Here is a 19,545-nt window from a genome sequence, read left to right on the forward strand (position 1 = left end):
GTCTATGTTTTTATTTATTTATTTTGTGCCTATTCTGTATCTACTCATATAGTATTTGTTATCTTCCTCATTAGAATATAAACCTCTTGCAGGGAGGGATTGTCTTTGTATTTGTATCCCTAGAGTTTAGCACAATATCTAGTAAATGGTAGTCACAAAAAATACATCTTTCAGAAAATGCAGGGCTATAGAGAGTCCCTTTGTTTGAATCTATTCATGAAATTTTGTGGTTTTGTTCAAAATAGCAAAGTGTTGACTGATATGATTCTGATTTGGGGCTCTAAAGGACCAAAAAGTTACTTGAAAATCAGAGTATCTACTGGTCCTAATACTTAGGAGGTCCACATTCAATTCAAACGAGCATGCATTTATTAAATACTCACTGTGTACAATGCACTCCAAGCCTTGAGGGGAAAAAGACAAAAATGAAATAATCACTTGTCTCAGGAAGTTTAAATTCTGTTGCGGGAAGGGATATATAATATGAACATAGATCCATAAACACAAGTATTTGGGGATATAGAGAAAACTAATAGGTGGGCAGTGAGAGGACAATCAGGCAAGACTTTGCATTGGAGGAATAACCTGAACTGAGCTTGGAAGAAAGCTAAGATTTCTAAGAACCAAAAGTAAAGAGGGAATGAATTCTGGAAAGGTTAGACAGTCTGTTCAAAGGCTTATAACAGGAGATATAATATTGCATTTGGAGAACAGGTAGAGAGCCAATTTGGTTGGAGCATAAAGTATGTAGAAAGGCAATAGCTTAACAAAGTTTATAAAGGCAAATTGTAATCAAATTAGAGATAACTAGGTGGTAAAGTTGATAAGGCCTTTGACTTGGAATTTTAAAGACCCCAGTTCAACTGTAGTTTCCAATACTAATTGTGTGATCACAGGCAAGTCAGTTAACCATTGTTTGCCTCAGTTTCCTCATCTATATAATAAAATAATATAGCACCTACCTCCCAAGGTTGTAAAGATCAAATGAGATATTTGTAAAGCTTAGAACACTTAATAAATGCTTATTTACAAAAAGACTGTAGAGGGCATTAAATATTATGGCAATAAGTTTATATTTTATCCTGTCAATGACACAGAATTGCCAAATATTTTTAACCAGGGAAGTGAAATGGTTAGAGCTTTGCCTAGGGAAGATTGCTTTGGCAGCAGTACAGAAGATAGATTGGAGATAAGATAGATTTGAGGTTGAGAAATTAGTTTTAATTGATTGGAGCCTTGAACTAGGGTAGTGCAGTGCTACTGGAAGAACTACTGATGATATGAGAGAGATGTGGTAGGAGTATATCTGTTATAAATATACACATATATATGTTATATATAGATATGTTTCCATATATCAGGAAAGTAGCCAATAGATAAAGAAAGCCTGAAAATGACAAAGAAAAGAGAAGATCAAAAGGGGAAAGCTCCCAGAAGAGGTAGGAAGATATGGATATGGATTTATGACCATAAATAAAACTAGGTCTGTATACTGACAAAGAGCTGAAATAAAAATGAAAAGGACTTATATAAACAAAAATATTTATATCAATTCATTGGGAGGGGACAAAGAACTAAAACAAAGAGGGTGTCCATCAGTTGGGTAGTAACTGGACAAATTATGGTATAAAAATGCAAAGGAATGGGATACTATCATGCTGTAAGAAATATTGAAGTGGGAAGGGAACTAGCATTTATTATGCACCTACTACAAGCTAGGCACTGTGCTAAGAGCTTTATAAATATTATCTCATTTAAATATAAATATTATCTCATTTAGTTGAAGAGGGTAGGAGGACATCAGAGAGGAGACTCATGTCTCTTCAGATCATTTTCCACTCTAGCTGTATAACTTCATCATAACCCACATTGGGTAACCTTCCCTCTTTGCTTTTCAGCTTCTTTTTCTGTGTCATTTACCTCATTAGATTGTGAGCTCCTTGAGGCAAAGACTATCTAATGCTTTTCTTTGTATCCCCACTGTTTAGTGCCTAGCATATAGTAGGTACTTAATAAATGTTTGTAAAAAAAATGATGCAAAGTGAGCAGAACTCAGAGAATAATTTATACAATAACAACATTGATTTTTTTTAAAAATGGTAACTCATATGGCTTAAGAACTCTGGTCAATGAAGTGACCAAACACAGAGTAACAATGAAGAGGCATGTTATTCGCTTCTTTACAGAGAGCTAATGGAATCAGGGTGGAAAATGAGATATAAATTTTTCAGATATGGCTAATATAGGAATTTGCTTTACTTGATTAGGTATATTTGATACAAAGGTTTTATTTCTTTTTTCCAAAGGGGGATAAGGTGGGAGGGGAAGAAAATAGATTCTTTAACAAAGAACATAGACATTACCTTTGGAAATAAGAATCACACATTTGCCATAGATTAGACCAAAGGAGGAAAGAATGAGGAGGGGCCTTTGAGATGTCAAGTTGGGGAAAAGATGAAACACACAACAGAAAGCGTGGATTTCTCAGGAAAGGAGGAGACAAGATAGTATGTCAAGATGGAAAGAGGAAGAATGGAATATGAGAAAAAGAGGCTTCACATAGCTTCTTCAGGGAGGAGGATAGGGAATCAGTCAGGAAAGAATAAAAAAATTATTTTGCAGCATTGAAGGCCTAGTTGATGTTAGATAACAGAAATGTCTAGTGGACCTAGTCGGCACAGATGTTTAACCCTTCTAGTGAGCTGTAAATAGAATGTCAGTCAGTCAGTAAGCATTTATTAAGCTTTTATGGTATATCAGGCAGTGTATCAAGTGCTGAGAATACAAATAATGGGGGAAGATGACACAAAAAAAGGGAACTGAAAAAGTGAGAAAGGTTGAAATACCTAGCAAGGGTAGGGAAAGATAAGGACTTGTGGAGATAAATCAGTAGTACAGCCTGAAGAAGAAAGGAAGCATGATTGGCCTGAGTTTCTTCCTTAAATAGATGTTCTGGGAGGAAGCTGCCAATGAGAGGGAAAGGCAGTAAGGTACTTTCCAATATAAGAAGTGGTCCAGGGGTGAAGGGAGCTTCCACAGTAAAAAGGTTTCTCTGGCTTGGTAGAAAAAGTCCTTTGAAGTTGTGTCAGCAGTGCAATCTGCAAGTAATAAACCAAGATGATTGTAGTACCCAGCATTTGGATTTGGAAAAGTGTGATTGCTAATGGGGCAAATTGTCCAGGGTTTCAAGGGGAAGGGATAGTATATAATTGAATTGGTTCATAACAGAGTCAACAATGTAGTAGGGGAAAGAGTGAGGCCAGGGCAATGGTAATGGACCAGAAAAATGGGGAGGTATTGGAGGGTCTGGAAGCTTAAGTGATAATGAAAAATAGGAATGGGGCAAAGAGAAAGATGGAAAAGATTAAAGGCTACAATCTGTAACAAAAATTTCAGAGTTCAGAGCACATGATACTAAAAGTTGTACAGTTATAGGTGATAATTAGATTTAAAATATCGCCTTCCCTATGGGTGACTTACAAAGAATGAAGATGTAATGTCATAACAAATGAGAAGGATAATGATCTGAGTAACCTGGGTGTTTGAGAGATTATCAAATTTTCAGAAAGAAAAATAATAGTAGGGTCAGAAGTCACTTAACTGCTTTGAACTTCAATTTCATCATCTGTCAAATAATACATAAACAGATAATACTTGCTATATCTACTTGACAGGGTTGTTATAAGGAAAAGATATTGTAAATTACTGTATAAAGTGTGAGCTACTTTTATGGCAATCTAAAGGTCTGTGTGAGATGGGGATGGGGTGGGGGGAATGGCCAGGAACTTCTTGTTAGGGTAGATGCTCTTTTTTTGTTTATTTTACCTTCTACTAATTTCACGAATGTTTAAGTCTGGAATACTGTTGCAAAATGCTAAACATCAGTCCTCTCTATCCACATTTTCCTCCCATTAACTATATGATCTTTCAGACTTAACTCAACACTGGGGCCTTAGCCCACATTTACAAGTACTTTTGTATAACAAATTGTTAGCCATGTTCAGAAATTTTTCAACTGGGTTTCAAACCTGGTAAATACCATCTAGTTTTTAGTTTAATGAAATAGAATTCTTATAGTTTTATTATAGCATCAAAGGTCTTTAGATTTAGAAAGGACCTTAGAGGGTCTCTTGCCTAACCCCTTCATTTTATAGATGAAGAAACTTCCTCAAGAAATGAATTGATTTGCTCACAGTCACAAAATGGGTAGATCCAGGATTAGTCTACTTCCCCTTTTTATAAATAAATTTTATTTTATTTTCAGTTCTGAATTCCCTTCCTCCTCCTTCCCTCTGTCACCCATTGAGAAAGCAAGAAAAACAAAATCCATTACCAATATGGATAATCAAGCAAAAGAAATTTGCACGTAGGCTATGTCCAAAACAATATGCTTTAGTTTGTACTCTGAGTCCCTCACCTTTTCATCTTGAGGTAGTTAGTATGTCTTATCATAAAACCTTTTGAATTTTGTTTTGTCAACTGTGCTAATCAGAACTTCTAATTCTTTCAAAGTTGTTTTTCTTTAAAATAGTGTTGTTATAGAAGTTTTTCTTCTGGCTCTGCTCACTTCACTTTTCTTCAGTCCATACAAATCTTCCCAAATTTCTCATTCCATCATCTCTTTTCATAATTTCTTACAGCAAAATAACAGTTAATAATGACCATACTTGTTCAGCCATTCCTCAGTTTCCAATTCTTTGCCTACATGAAAAGAGCTGATATATATGTGTATATTTGTACATATGGATCTATTTTCTTTTTCTTTAATCCTTTTTTGGGTATAGGTCTAGTAACAGTGTCTCTGGTTCAAAAGTTATAGTTTAATAGTTTTGGAGGAATAGTTCCAAATTGCTTTCCAAAATGGTTGGATCAGTTTAGAGTTCTAACAACAATGAGTTAATACACCTATTTTCTGGCAGTCCCTCTAGCATTTGTCATTTTCTCTTTTTGTCACTTTTACCAATCTGATGGGTGTGAGGTGTTACCCCAGAGTTGTTTTAATTTGCATTTTTCATAATTACTGATTAAGAGCATTTCTGCATAAGTCTCTTGACTTGCTGGATTTGTTTTTCTGAAAAATGCCTATTCATATGTTTTGATTATTATCAATTAGGGAAAGGTAGAACTAGAATTTGAACTAAAGACCCCTGGTTCTGTGTGTAGTTCTTCTATGTCTTCTTCTAGTGTTTGGCATTAATATTATGAAAAGTCTTTCCTTGGAAAAGACAGAATACTACCAACCTTCTGCCTTAATAAGTCCTCTCTGCTTTTAAAAATGCCACAATAAACAATATAGTTCTCTTCAGCACCATCAACATCCTTCCTTTAGGCTCTATCCATTGTACTACCTAACTGCCTCATATTAGCAGACTTTGCAATTTGGTTAGGTTTACCAGAGTTTGTGCTCCATTGGCTTTCATGCCCATGTCACAGTGGAATAAGACTGGACTAGTGGAGGACTTTAGTGGAGGTGAAAACACTAAGCTGCTTTTTATATCAACCAATCATAGCTCTTGGTGGAGTTCTAGCTGGAAGGCTCCACCTTGTGTCTGGATTTTTACACTGTGTTTTATCCTTAAGAATGGTTTCTATTTCTGTGATGAAATATGAGTCCTTAAATTTTAATGGCTTGCCATTAAATGAAAAGTGAAGCATTACTGAGTGATATAAAAATGGGTACACAAATGAAAACAAATTCTACACCATCAGCAGTTCGTTCTACACTACATATAAAGACTGGTTTGTGACTATATTTGCTATTTGCAGAGCCAAGTGAGGTTTGTAATTTAACCTCATCAAATTATGATTACCTAGAAATGTTTCTTTCAAAAAGAACCCCCCACTTTCTTCTTGCTGATCACCAGTCTGTCATTCCTTCTGCCATCATATTCACAGCACTTCAAAGCCTTGTCATATCACTTGAAGTTTCAATGTCCCTTTAAAGTTTCTCCAGCTCACTCTTCCTGAAGTTGTCCCATTTCCACTGTTCCTTCTGCAGCTGCTTGGGTATCTGCCCACTAGGGTTATGTTTCACCAAGCATAGCTGCTTGGGTTATTCTATTCCAAGAATACGTCATCATTAATCCTTATCTTGACAACTGTTCAGGGTGGTTCATAGGCTGAGGAAACTGTTTCAGAAGCTGGAAGGCTTTTCAGCTGTAAATGCTGAATAGCGATTTTAGATACTTTTGATACACACTTATGTTCTATTTTCTGTTGTAGTTATTTGTATTTGTTGCATATGCCTCTTAGATGTATTATTTAATATTTTTTACCTCCTACTAACATCTAATACAGTGTTTTTTAGACATGGTACACATTTAGTCAATAGGCATTTATTTAATTTAATCAAGCCCAGTTCAATTCCTACTACCTTTAGAAAATTAATATACCATTCTGCAATGGATCTGCAAAGCCATTCAGATTTTTGCATGCCTTCCTAAAAAAAGTGTTCTTGGACCTAAATTGTCCATACAGCAGCTACTTGATAATTATTTTTAGGATTTTTGAAGCCATTCAGAACATATTTAGTTTAATTTCCCCAAAGACTTAAAGATGTAAAGAATTCAACAGCATAGTATCTTTACAGTGGCGAGATCAGAAACCAAGGGATTAGCAGGGGAAAGTTTTGAGCAAATGGAGGTAGCAGCTATTGACTACATGTCTGAGATATTTCTATTCCAAGGCCTTATGGTGACATTTTCATAGAATCACAAAACTTCACAGTTTAAAAGGATCCCCATGGCTACTAGTTCAAACAATATCTTGAAAAAAGACTTCTCAACATTCCAGACAGAAGTGATCATCCACCTTTTGCTTGAAAACCTCTAATGGCAGGTTGGGGATGGAATCCACTATTTTCCAAGGCATCCCATCTTCTAAGGCACCCCTTCCATTAGGCAGTTTCTCCTTAATCAAACCTAAATTTGCCTCTCTGCAACTTCTACCCGTTACTCTGAGACCAAGCAGAAAAACTCCTATCCCTCTTCCCTGTGACAAATACTTGAACACAGCTATTGTGTTAAACCCACACCATAAGCTTCTTAATTCCATAGTAGCCAATATTCCAAAGATTCACTCATTGATGACTCACTCTGCTATTACTTTGAGGATTCTCTAATCTACCTTTGTGAAAAAAATAGTATAACCATGTTCCTTGTTTATATTTTTATTCTCCAATGAGGTGATTTGAATGCCTAATTGGATATTGATTACATCACTGATTTGGACAGTATTAGGTGATAGTTAATCTAATACTCAACACTTCACACAACTACAGTCATCAAATTTGTCAGTGTCCCCTGAATAATGGTATAATCAATAAGATGTCACTGTTTGGATCATCCATGTTATCTTCCCTTTGCTCAGCAGTAATTTTTTTTTTTAAAACCCTCACCTTCCGTCTTGGAGTCAATACTGTGTATTGGCTCCAAGGCAGAAGAGTGGTAAGGGTAGGCAATGGGGGTCAAGTGACTTGCCCAGGGTCACACAGCTGGGAAGTGTCTCAGGTCAGGCTCTCAATCCACTGAGCTACCCAGCTGCCCCCTGCTCAGTAATTTTGAGAAAAGTGAAGAATTAGAAATAGTTAGACAATGGATAAAATATAATTATATACATATCATATTATGTCGTATTATATTATTATATAAATGCCAGAAAATCCTATGAGCTAAAAAGAAACCATTAATCAGTGAGGTGACAAACTAAAAGTACAACATATCACAAAACCTAAAATTGTGTAATGGAAACTTTAAAATGTCTATCTTTACTTAGCCAGTATAGGAATTTTTAAGGGTTAGTGGTTATTAATAATAGTATTAATGTGTTTTTCTCTAATTAAAAATCGCATTCTTTAAAAAATAAATTCAGAGTATTTTAGCAAATTTTTCTAATTCTCTATTACACTATGCAAAGCAAATCTTACCCTCTAACCTTCAAAAATAATTGAGTTCAAATAGCAACAGGACAACAAATGCAGTTACTTACACGGGCTTTAAGTAAGTCTTTCAGTTCCAATCTTGGTCTTGTGGTTAAAAAGATTTCTGGTGGTTACTAGCTGCAAAGATATTGATTTATCATTCTAACATAGACAGTATTTTAGTGTTTTTTCTACATAAATATTTATCTGTAATTGCTATCAATTTTTTATTTTCCTTGAGTTATGCATTTAGGTGTACATGGATGCATTCAAATTCCTAACTCCCTTCCTTATATTTGTATACAATGGAGATTGGGTATCATACATGATCTTGATATTAAAGTGTCAAACCGGATTTGTGGAAAAGCTATTTTCGTTTGTAGTTTAGGATGAATTTTTATCAAATTGTGGATTAGCTGAATCTGCACTGGGAAAAATTATTGTGTATGATTAAATCACAAAATGGTTATTGCATTGTGTCATCTGAAGCACAGTGCAATTTGAATCACTAAAATTCCATTTTTAAGGTTGCTTGGGGCAGAGTTACCTAGAGATTTCCAGACAGATTTGACTCTAGGGCAAACCCCTGCGACCCATCCCCGCCACATGTCAGAAAACTTAGGTAATTTTGTATTAGTTAGGCAAAAATAGAATCTTAGAACTAGAAAGGTGGAAGGGACCCTGGACACCATCTAATTCAGCTCTTAACCCAAAGCAGAAATTCATTGGATGACATCTCTAACAGAGGGTCCTTATGCATCTGTTTGAATACAGTAAGTCCAACAAGAGTAGCGGGATTGTGTGACTTCAATTATGTATCTCATAACCTTTGGCTCATGTATGCATCCCCCTATTAGGTTTCAGGCTATATATTCCATTGTTGAGTGCTTTATACACTATATTTGTATGGATGTAAAGAAAGGACATATATTAGAAGCAATATTACACTGTTGAGTGATACTGAGTTTGCCTCTCATTTTTATTTGACCTGCTTTCTAGATAAATCTTCCTTATCCTGTTCTGACTGTTCCTGACCCCATTTGGGGTTTTCTTGGCAAAGATATTAGAGTGGTTTGCCACTTCCTTTTTCAGCTAATATTACAGATGAGGAAACTAAAGCAAATAGGGTTAAATGACTTACCCAGGGCCACACAGCTAGTGACTGAGGCCAGATTTGAACTCAGGAAAATGTTTCTTCTGATTAGAAGTTTCTGGCATTATAAATATGAGCAATCCTCTACTCAGATATATGTCAGTGGTATGTAGACTTAGATTAATATATTATCAAATCTGTAAAAGACCTTAGAAATCTTCTACAATCTTCTTATTCTACAGCTGAGGATTGAGGCCAGGAGTAGCCATGTTACTTAAGGCCATATAAATAATAAGTGTCAGAATTAATTCAAATCTAGGTCTACCGACCATGAGTCTGGTGATCTAGTGATGTTTCTTTTATACCATATTGCCTCCCCTTTCAACTACTACTCATTGTGTTTTATATAAGATGCACAAGTATTCCTCTATTTAAAATAAACACAAAATATGCATTCAGGTTTCCTTAATAAGCAATCAGCTGACTACTCATGTAGTCTATGAATGTATTTTGTTTTTTCCATCACTTTCATGATGAATTCATCTCCCTCTCCCTTACCCAGCAAGCCATTCCCAGTAACAAAGATTTTAAAAGAAAAGGAAGAAAAAGCAGGTCAGAAAAGAATAACCAACACATCAACTGACTGTGATGGCATATATATTATGCCATACAAATAATTAAAAGAAAAAGGTGGTCAGTCTTCTCTAGGGCCATCCATCATGGTTATTATAATTACATAGAATTCCATTTTACTTTTTGATTCTATTTACATTGTTCCAAACATAGTGTATATTATTTCCTAGTTTTGTTTACCTTGCTCTACATCCATCCATAAAATTTTTCATGGTTCTCTCACTTGTTCATGATTTCTTATGGTATAGTAACATGCCAATACATTCCAAGTGCCACGATTTGTTTGATCATTTCCCAGTCAATAAACTTTTGAATATTTTCCATCATGAATACTTAAGCTTTACCTTCTTAGAAGTATTTATAGGTTTCCTTTCAAAAGTAATTATACATAAAAAACCCACAAGAGTTCAATTCATACAGAGCTTTTGCATAGACAAAGCAAAGCAAGAAATAGCTATACTTAACAATTGCCCTGAAATAAAATTTTGAGCCCTAAAGTATATTGTCCAACAAATATTAAACACATACTACATATAAAGATGGAAATAGAACACAAACATAAATAAAACGATATGGTCTCTGCCTTCAAGAAGTTTACACTCCACCAGAAAAAATAAGACATTTACACAAACAACTGTGTACAACACAGAATACATGTACACAGAAGAGGTATGAGAAAGGTTCTGTAAGACATCATAGTAAGAAGAGGTCATGCTTTGCTAGGATACTCAGGAAAAACCTTTATAAAGACATAACATTTGAGCTGGGCCTTAAAAAATAGATGGAGTTGGAAGAGAACAGATAAAAGAGAGAGGATTAACTCATTTAAGGAATATAGTAGGCAATGAAGTTAAAGTCATGGATCTGGAAAAGTATAGGATGTGTTTGAGGTATAAAAAATTCTGCAGTTTTATCATACCATACAGCGTGTGAAGGAAGGTAGTAAGCAATAATGCTGAAAAGGTAGATGTGAGTCAAACCTAGGGTAGGAAGGGGGCTTTGAAAACCATGCTAAAGATTTTGGGCTTTGATAGTTAATGGAGAGTCACTGAAGTGTTTTGGAATGGTGTAATGACTCCATAATATCCAGGTACCACTACAGCAAAAAACTACTGACTATTTTCTAAAATTCATTGCCCATAGCCCCAAGGAAGCCATTGGTAAGAAGACATACAACAAAATACTTGTAGCAGCACTTTTTGTGTAGCAACAAATTAGAAAGGACATGTCCACTGACTGGGGAATGGATAAACAAATTATGTTACACGTGAATGCAAGGCAATATCACTGTTGTAAGAAATGATGTAAAAAAAGCATTGAAAGATCTGTGTGGACTAATACAGAGTGAAGTAAGTAGAGACAAAACAATATACAACAATGAACATGGCAATATAAATGGAAAGAAAACCCACAAGAAAATCAAAAGTGAATGTTGCAATATTACAAAAAAATAATAAGCATAGCTCAAAACAAGAGATATAAGGAGAAACCCTGCCTCTTTTCTGAGGTGGAAAGACCACATATGTTATGCACTGTATTGATACTGGGAGTTTTTCAGTCCAGTGTCTGGTTTTGATTTTCCCCCCTTCTTTTTCTCTACCTTTTTTGTCTTTAAAATATTATTTGTTAGATGGGATGTTGCTGTGGGAGAGAGAGAGAAAGGCACAGGCAGAGCTCAGGTGATATAAAAAAATAAAAGCCAATAAGATTGACTGCCCCACACTTTCAAAACTTTTCCAGTAATTTTAATATCTTGTGATGATTGAATACAAATTTAATTTTTAAAGGATATAATCAGATTTTTTTCTTCTGTAATTTCCATCTTTTATCCTTTATAATTTTTATCTAAAAAAGTGGTCTTGGGGGCAGCTGGGTAGCCCAGTGGATTGAGAATCGGGCCTAGAGACAGGAGGTCCTAGGTTCAAATCCGGCCTCAAATACTTCCCAGCTGTGTGACCCTGGGCAAGTCACTTGACCCCCATTGCCCACCCTTACCACTCTTCCACCTAGGAGCCAATACACAGAAGTTAAGGGTTTAAAAAAATAAAAAAATAAAAAGTGGGTCTTGGATCTGAACAACCTAAAAAGAACCTAACTGAGTAAAATATGGTTCCTGTTGTTGTCACTCAATCTCAGTTAATATTTGTTGATATTGTAGGATATTTGGCACCATACTTTTAACTCTGATATTGGTGTGGTTTTTTTACCTCTCTAGCTACTTTAACTTGCTAAATTATTGTCACAAACTCTAAAATTAATGTAACAATGAAAAGCCTACAATGAATTTCACCTAATGAAGCTGTGATTCATATATGCAGGAAGGCATCACTTTCCTCCTGCCTTTACATAAAACTAATCAAACAGACCTGTTTACCCATATATCTTTCCTTTTCCTAATAATTTGCTTAGTATAAAATCACCATCATGGCAGAAACTGTATCTTTCACTCATTCTAAATGTTATTTTAAAGCATATTGTGGATGTGTATAAAATGTTACCCCATAATAGTGATGATCATAATATTTCCTCTCTCAGAACAAAACCTACTAATTGTAATTTGTGCTATTAGAATCCAATGTTCAAAACAGTGGGAAAAAGGAAATAAAATTTAAAATGAAAATTGAACTACCATGTGATTTTGTCAGCTTAACCAATAAGAATGGCAAAACAAACCTCAGGAAGGACAATGAGAAGTGAGAACTAAAGGCTCAAAGTTTTATAAGTAAAAGTTTATTGAAAAGAAAGTGAGGAAAGCCTTACTTAGGAGGTGGAATGCTTCCATATATTTTAATATTAGTCTTTTTTGAAGAAGGTCTGCTATTAAGCATTGACATTACAAAATTAGAAGGTAGTGAATTTTTTCTTCCCCCAAATTTTTCCAGCTCTAAATCTCAATGGTGCTCTTAAGACTTCATAATTCCTGCTGCTTTCCCTAAATGATACGTAAAACCCATAGTCACATATATGAAAATCAATTAAGGGCTAGTCCTAGTAAAGTAATTTTATTATTAAATTAAAATAGATTTTAATCAATCTATAGTTGAATAAATACAGAATGACATCACAGAATTTCAGAGTTACCAGGAAGCTCTCAAAACCACTTAGTCCTATCTATAGCTGAAAAAAAAATTCCTCCCATAGCATATTGGAAAAATAGTCATTTAACTTTTGCTCACTGTAATGTGGAATACATCATCTCCCAAAACAACCCATTCTACTTTTGGAAAACTCTTTAATTGTTAGGAGCTTTCCCCTCATACCAAGCCCAAACTGTTCTCTCTGCAACTTTTCTCATTGTTCCTAATTTTCCTTCAAAGATAATACCAGGTTTTTCAGGGACGACCAGGACCACTGGTATGAGGGTTTGCCAAACCCATTTCAGGACTGCTTTCCTTTTTTGGTGTTCACTTGCCACCCAATTCTCACCTGTAGCTCCAAGCAGCCACACCCTGGTAAAAACCATTTTGGCAACTGGGATAAACCAGGTTGAGGGTATCCAACAGACTTGTTAGTGAGTTAGGGGGATGTCTAATTCAGCCATGTGAAGACTCTTCCTGGTAGAAAGAATGGATGAGAACAATTTGTTCTGCCAAGTCATGAAGAAGGTGGTTGAATTAGGTGCAGTGGAGCATTTAGAATTTTCGACAGACATTGATAAAGCCAAGGTCATCCACTGCATCCCAAGACATCACTAGTTGTCTTAACTTTTGTCTTGCCACTGGTCTTCAATGCTTCTAGGAGAGAGAATGAGGCTGATGACTGTGCAACTCTGCCTCACTTAAATCCAATGTATGCATGAGTCAAAAGATATCACCAGTGATGTCATTTTTGTCCTCTTCAAGCATGAAGGACAACAACTAACCAGTTTTCCTTCAAGGGCCAGCCATATGAATGACATTGAATTTCTTCTTTTAAAGAGAGATATATTCATGACTGTTCTTTGCTCCTTCAAGGGATTTTATATAGACATAACTAGGTAGTCTTGTTCCTAAGATATCTTTGGCTTTTGCATTTAAAGAACTTGGAAGCTCCATTCACTATTGTGAATGGAGTGTTATTAGGAATCAATGTTATGACCTTAAAAAATGGTTAATTTTCTGAAACTTCCCTTCACATCATCCTATGGTCAAAAATCTTCATTCTCCATGAAATATGAGGAAATGAGCTTATACTAACCAAAAGAAGCACTTCAATATTAATAATCATGTGACTCATGCTACACATGTGTACACTGAGAAACCAGAGAACAAAATGATATAAAAGTCAATGTGGTATGGCCAATAGAGCTCTTTAGATCAGTGTTAAGTCTTTCGATTTCCATAGCAAAAGCTTAAGTAAAATTTCTTTCTCTTCCATTTTGTTTCTCAGATTGAGTTCAAAGCAATTCATGTGTTCTTCTGAAAAAGAATCATAATAATAGAAGGCACTATGTAACAAATAAATTTAAATAAAAAATAATAGAAGGCATACTGATTTTTCTGTTCATACAATGCAAGAGATAAGGCCCTAAAATTTTAATTTTGGTATGTAAATAAAAGAAGTTGAATCTGAGAGATATGGAGATAGCAAAGAGCAAAAACTGGCAAATGATTAGATAAGTATTGTGAGAGGGGATAAGAAATTGAGGAAAATGTCAATGAGATCAACTGGGAAATGGAAGCATGGTGGTGTTTTGGACATGGAAGAAGTGAGAATTTCTGAGGGATGAGATGGATAAGAAACAAACTAGAAACAGGAAGTCCAGCTGTATCAGTTGTCTAGGTAGTAGGGAATAATAGCCTGAGCAAATATGGTTTCAGTGGAAGTAAAGCAAAGATGAAAAATGGAAGTAATACTGCAGAGACAATTGAATGGATGTAAGGCAAAAGGAAGTCAATAACTCCAAAGTTTCGATTAAGTCATTAGGAAGTTAGTTGTATTAATATTTTTTTAACCTTCTCCTTCTGTCTTGGAACCAATACTGTGTAAGTAGTAAAGATAGTAAAGGCTAGGCAATGGGGGTTAAGTGACTTGCCCAGAGTCACATAGCTAGGAAGCATCTTAGACCACATTTGAACCCAGGACCTCCCATCTCTGGGCCTGGTTCTCAATCCACTGAGTAACCTAACTTCCCCCTATTCCCCAGTAAGCTGTATTATTAAGGAAAATAAAGAATTTAAGGGGAAAGGGAATTTTAGGTGGCAAGGTGATACTTTCAAATTCGACATGTCATTGAAAAGCAACCAAACCTACAGATGAAACAAACATCCATCATCAAATACTAACTCCTGTGCACAAAAGAAATACAAATATCATTATAATTGGTTTCCATTTTGGTTTACCTCTGATGAGTCTGATATTTTCTCTGGTGAGTTATCAATTTTCTTTATAGTTTTATGGATCCAGGAAAGTATGCCATATAAGGATCTGGCAACCATGCTAAATGGGTCTACTATGAATACGCATTATCTTGTATCACTTGGATCTTCCTCCCTAATTCATTTCTTACACCACTATTCAGAGAAGCTTTTTTTCAAACTTTTTTCTCCTTCAACATCTCATAGCACTACATTGTTAATTGCTTATTCCCTTCTCTCTTGCTCTCTCTCTCTCTCTCTCTCTCTCTCTCTCTCTCTCTCTCTCTCTCTCTCACACACACACACACACACACACACATGCATAAACACAGACGTATATGGTAAATGAAAGGTAATCTCAGAGGAAAGGCACTGGGGGATGTGAATGAGAGCAGAGAGGTTCCATGCTAAAGTTGGGATTTGAGCTTATTATAGAAGGAGGTCAAAGAATCAATGAGACAGAGACAATGAGGGTAAGAATAACATGCATGGGGATGGGAACTGGGCAGCCAGTGAAAGGCTGTGAATTTGAGATACCAAGTCCCATGTTAGAGGAAGGAGTATAATACTAAATAATCTGGAACTATGAATGTGGAGGAAGGGAGAAGATTGATCCTGGGGCCAAAAGTACAGAAAAGGGTACAGAAATGAAGTCAAGTACGGAGTTGAAGCAGAAGGCATTTAGGTAGTGTCTCAGGAACTGTGTGGTCTCATGGCCAGGCTGAAAAGGATCTATGCTAGTATAGCTGAGATGGTCTGAGCTTCAGGTATGGATGTGATGCAGTTTGCCACATTCAGTTTCATTATGGATTTAGCCATGACTTTATATAAGCCTGGGAGGCTATGTGGCATGGTGGAGAGAGAGCTGGCCTAAAGGCTCCAGAGAACTGGGTTAGGATCTCATCTCTTACACATATCGGTTTTGGGCAGGACTATAGACTAAAGTGCAGTAAAGGTGCCTATCTGAACTCACAGAGAGAATTTCTCCTCCTAGAGGTTCCTTGTCCCAATGCAATCATGGGTCTAGGCTCTATCTCTTTCCTTTGTGAGACCAGCTCTGACTTGTAGTTTCTCTGACTCACCTGTAGATGAATGACAATTGGCCATAGCCACAGAATTTCCTAGCACTAGAAAAATAACATCTAAAACATCTAACCATAGTGAGCTCTGTGGAGGAGAGAAAGCTAAGTCAATAGATAAAACATCCTTGAAGCCAACAGTTTCCACAAACAAAATAGAAGAGTTCCCATGAGGAGAAGCCAGCAGAAAGAGGCTGGAGGAGTTAGGAGTCACTTCTGACCCATTTCTCCTCACCCATCCCTTAGAAAGTATGAGACGCCCTCACTCCCCCAAATCTCCTTTTCTTCTAGGGAAGTTTGAACTTGGAAACTTGCCTGGCTGCAATGAAATGTTTCTAAATGAAGCAGTCAAGTGTTTGAGTAACCTGAGGCCATACCATGCCACTTTTCTCTTCCCCCAGCTGAGCTCAGAGATAGAACTACTCAAGTGGGTGGGGGTGGGGGTGGAATCTGGTGGGTGGCTGGCTAAAGTTGAGATATTTGTGTTGCTACTCCTTTATTTCCCCCATCCTACACACTTGCCTTTATTCCCATTGCCAGGGGCAGGAAACAGCTCATACTATACCCACACATACTTGGATCTCCTTTCTCAGCCTCCAGACCAGACCCTACATCATCATCTTTCAATTAGGATTCATGGGGAGCCTCAGGGTTCATGGCACTGTACTGAATGTTTCACTTGCTTCCTCCCCACCACCCCCAGGGAGCTTTACTTAATCCCAGAATCTGCCAAGCTTGCAGTGACAGGATCAACTTCTGACCAAGCACTTTACACCTTGACACCATGAGCAAACTTTAGTCCTAATGTCTACTGCAACGAATAGAAATCGTCATTCATTTTTTGTTTCTAAGATGTCCTGCTCTCTACTCCGGACATGTTCTTATTTGCTTGATTTTGAATGTGTGTTTCTAGGAGAAGAACTTGGACTGGTTTCCCCGGATGCGGGCCATGTCTCTGGTTAGCAATGAAAGTGACAGTGAGCAAAATGAAATTAGAAATCTGCAAGAGAAATTAGAATCAACCATGAGTCTGGTCAAACAGCTCTCTGGTCAGCTGGCTGAGCTCAAGGAACAGGTAAGTGACCACAAAGTGGGGAGAGCATGCCTGGAGTTGAATGACTTACCCTCCATTTGAGTGGTGACCAGGAGACTCTTGTAAAGAGAACTTCATTAAAAGGGATCCCCTCCTTCCTTGAAATACAATGGATAAAATAAAATAAGGTCTGATCAAGATCTTGAATATTGAATAGTAAGACCAACCCTCCATCTGAAGATCACATGGGATTTTTTTGGGGAGAGCAATGCAAGGCCTTAACTAGGAATTTGAGTACCTGGGGGGAAATTAGATTGAACTAGGGCAAGCAGTGGGCGTATGAGGATGAGGTGAGAGGGCAGTCCAAGGTATAACCAGTACTCTGCAGAGCTGAGGTAAACTAGGGATGGAAGTCATGAGAACTGTGATAGTTAGAGACCTGAGAAGCCGTACCCTGAGGTAAAGGAAAAGAGTATGAACCAGGCATTTCACTTAGTGGAGAGGAGAAAGAGTAACCTGGTCCATAAATGTCAGCAACAAGAGTTTGGATAAGTAAATGGATTTTAAAGGAGAAGAAAGAGGTGGTCGCCATCTCTGTCGATGCCACTGCATTCTACCAAAGTGGGATGGCCTAAAAATGGCAGAGGGATGCATAACGCTCCTTCATCTGGGCCTTTGTGTCAGGGAATATGAAAGGAAGAAGGTGCCAAAAGATGTAGTTTCTTTGAGACACTTTACTTCTGTGAGCACCGGAAGATGGAAAGAATCTGAGACAAGATCTAGGATAATAAGGTGATAGATTAAGAGCTATAAAGGACTGTAGGATCATCTAGCCCAACCCTCTTATTTTACAGACGAGAGGCTTGAGGTCCAGAGTGTTGGAGTGACTTCCCCAAAGCTCCCTAGCTTTAATTCCAGTGATCTTTCTACTGTGTTACCACAAAGAAAGATCCTAAGAGGGCAAAATGGAAATGGAAGGGAAAGGAGTATATTGGGGGAGACCTAGAACTGCATTTCTTACTGCTGGGGTAGGGCTGATCCATGCCAGAAGAGGTGGCACCCCTGTAGGATGTAGGAGGCGTTGGAACCTCGGGCCATATTAATGACACTGGGAGGGGTTGGAGAGACTGGATGGAATGACATCCTGAGGATGTCAACATCTGGGGTCCAGCTCCAGTCACATTGAGCTACTTGAGGCTCTGTAATAATATGGAACTCTTTACCTTTCAGGGAGTTACATTCAAAGACTGGAGGAAGTTAATTCTAAATATACAGGTCCTGCTTCAGTATTGATGGATAATATTTTCTCTGGCTGAAATCAGCCAAGAAAGCAGAACACCATTGGTTATGTTCTCCTCACGCAAGCCAGTCCCTTCTTGCCTGGTACCACATTCCTAATAACAGCTGTTATCATTATTGTTAATATATTTTATTTCAGCGAGGTGGGTTGGCATGGCTGAAGGAGCTGTCCTCACATTCTGGAAGAACTGGGTTATGCATCTGTCATGGATTGTGTGGGAGACAGGCAACTCTCAGAGCTTCTTAGCTTCTCGGTGCCACCGGGCAATGCTCTGAGGCTGCAGGTTGCAGAGAAGGTGCTGATCCACACTGATGCGGGGAGCGCCCTAAACCGATGCAATGACACCTGGGCTCCCATCTCCATTATTTTCACTTATAATTTCATGAGACGCACACAGCTACCTATTAAAGAAATCTCCATCTCCTGTTTCCTGGCTGCAGGCTAGAATGCTGGGAGCCATATCCCTTAAGGATAGACATATGTATGTTTTTCTAACAATACGTGGATATTAAAAAAAAAATTCCACCATGCCTATCATAGCTCAATAGGACTCATTAATAGTACAGGAAATCAGCTTATCTCTCCATCTCTTTCTCCCTCTGTCTCCTTCTCCCTCCCCCCTCCCACTACAGATGACAGAACAAAGGAAAAATAAGCAGAGACTGGGCTTTCTTGGATCAAACACACCCCATGTGAATCATCACATGCCACTGCACTGATACCATGGGGGGAAGCCGTGACTAGCCTTTCATCAGCATCCCTGCTTGATTACAGAATAAAGAACTGAGCTCGAGGGGAGTGAACAGTGCCTATTGTTACAAACTTAAAAACAACCAAGTGCCAAGATGTTAAGTGGTTTTGCTCTGGGAACAATTTACAACTGTTTTTCATGGTTGAAAAGACCACAAATGAAAATATAATAGCTACAAAGAGTACTTTGGGGGTACATGTTACACATTCTTCAAGCAACCTGAAACATCTTCGATGGAAGAGAATGACTGAGGAGGAACAGGGTGAGGATGAAAAAGGCAGACAGAAATTAATAGGAATCATGTTTGTCTCACTGGCTGTATCGAAATGTCTGCCATTGGTGGTAGAGCATTCGCAATACTTTGTTAATTAGAGTCAATAAGTTGGGGACATGGGGAGTGAT

The 19,545-nt window shown here is 37.3% G+C and overlaps 1 protein-coding gene across 1 annotated transcript in view; it reads left to right on the forward strand.

Annotated features, from left to right (window-relative positions):
• ITPR2 (inositol 1,4,5-trisphosphate receptor type 2) overlaps positions 1–19,220 on the forward strand; it is a 529,867-nt gene extending 510,647 nt beyond the window's left edge. Inside the window, exons 55-56 of the mRNA XM_044679064.1 lie at positions 16,973–17,134; positions 19,025–19,220. Of these exons, the coding sequence (XP_044534999.1) occupies positions 16,973–17,134; positions 19,025–19,111 (249 nt within the window). The 3' untranslated portion in view covers positions 19,112–19,220. The remainder of the gene's footprint in view (positions 1–16,972; positions 17,135–19,024) is intronic.
• Positions 19,221–19,545: the final 325 nt, after the last annotated feature.

This window comes from Gracilinanus agilis, chromosome 5 (genome assembly GCF_016433145.1).
Source record: "Gracilinanus agilis isolate LMUSP501 chromosome 5, AgileGrace, whole genome shotgun sequence".
Taxonomy (NCBI): Eukaryota; Metazoa; Chordata; class Mammalia; order Didelphimorphia; family Didelphidae; genus Gracilinanus; species Gracilinanus agilis.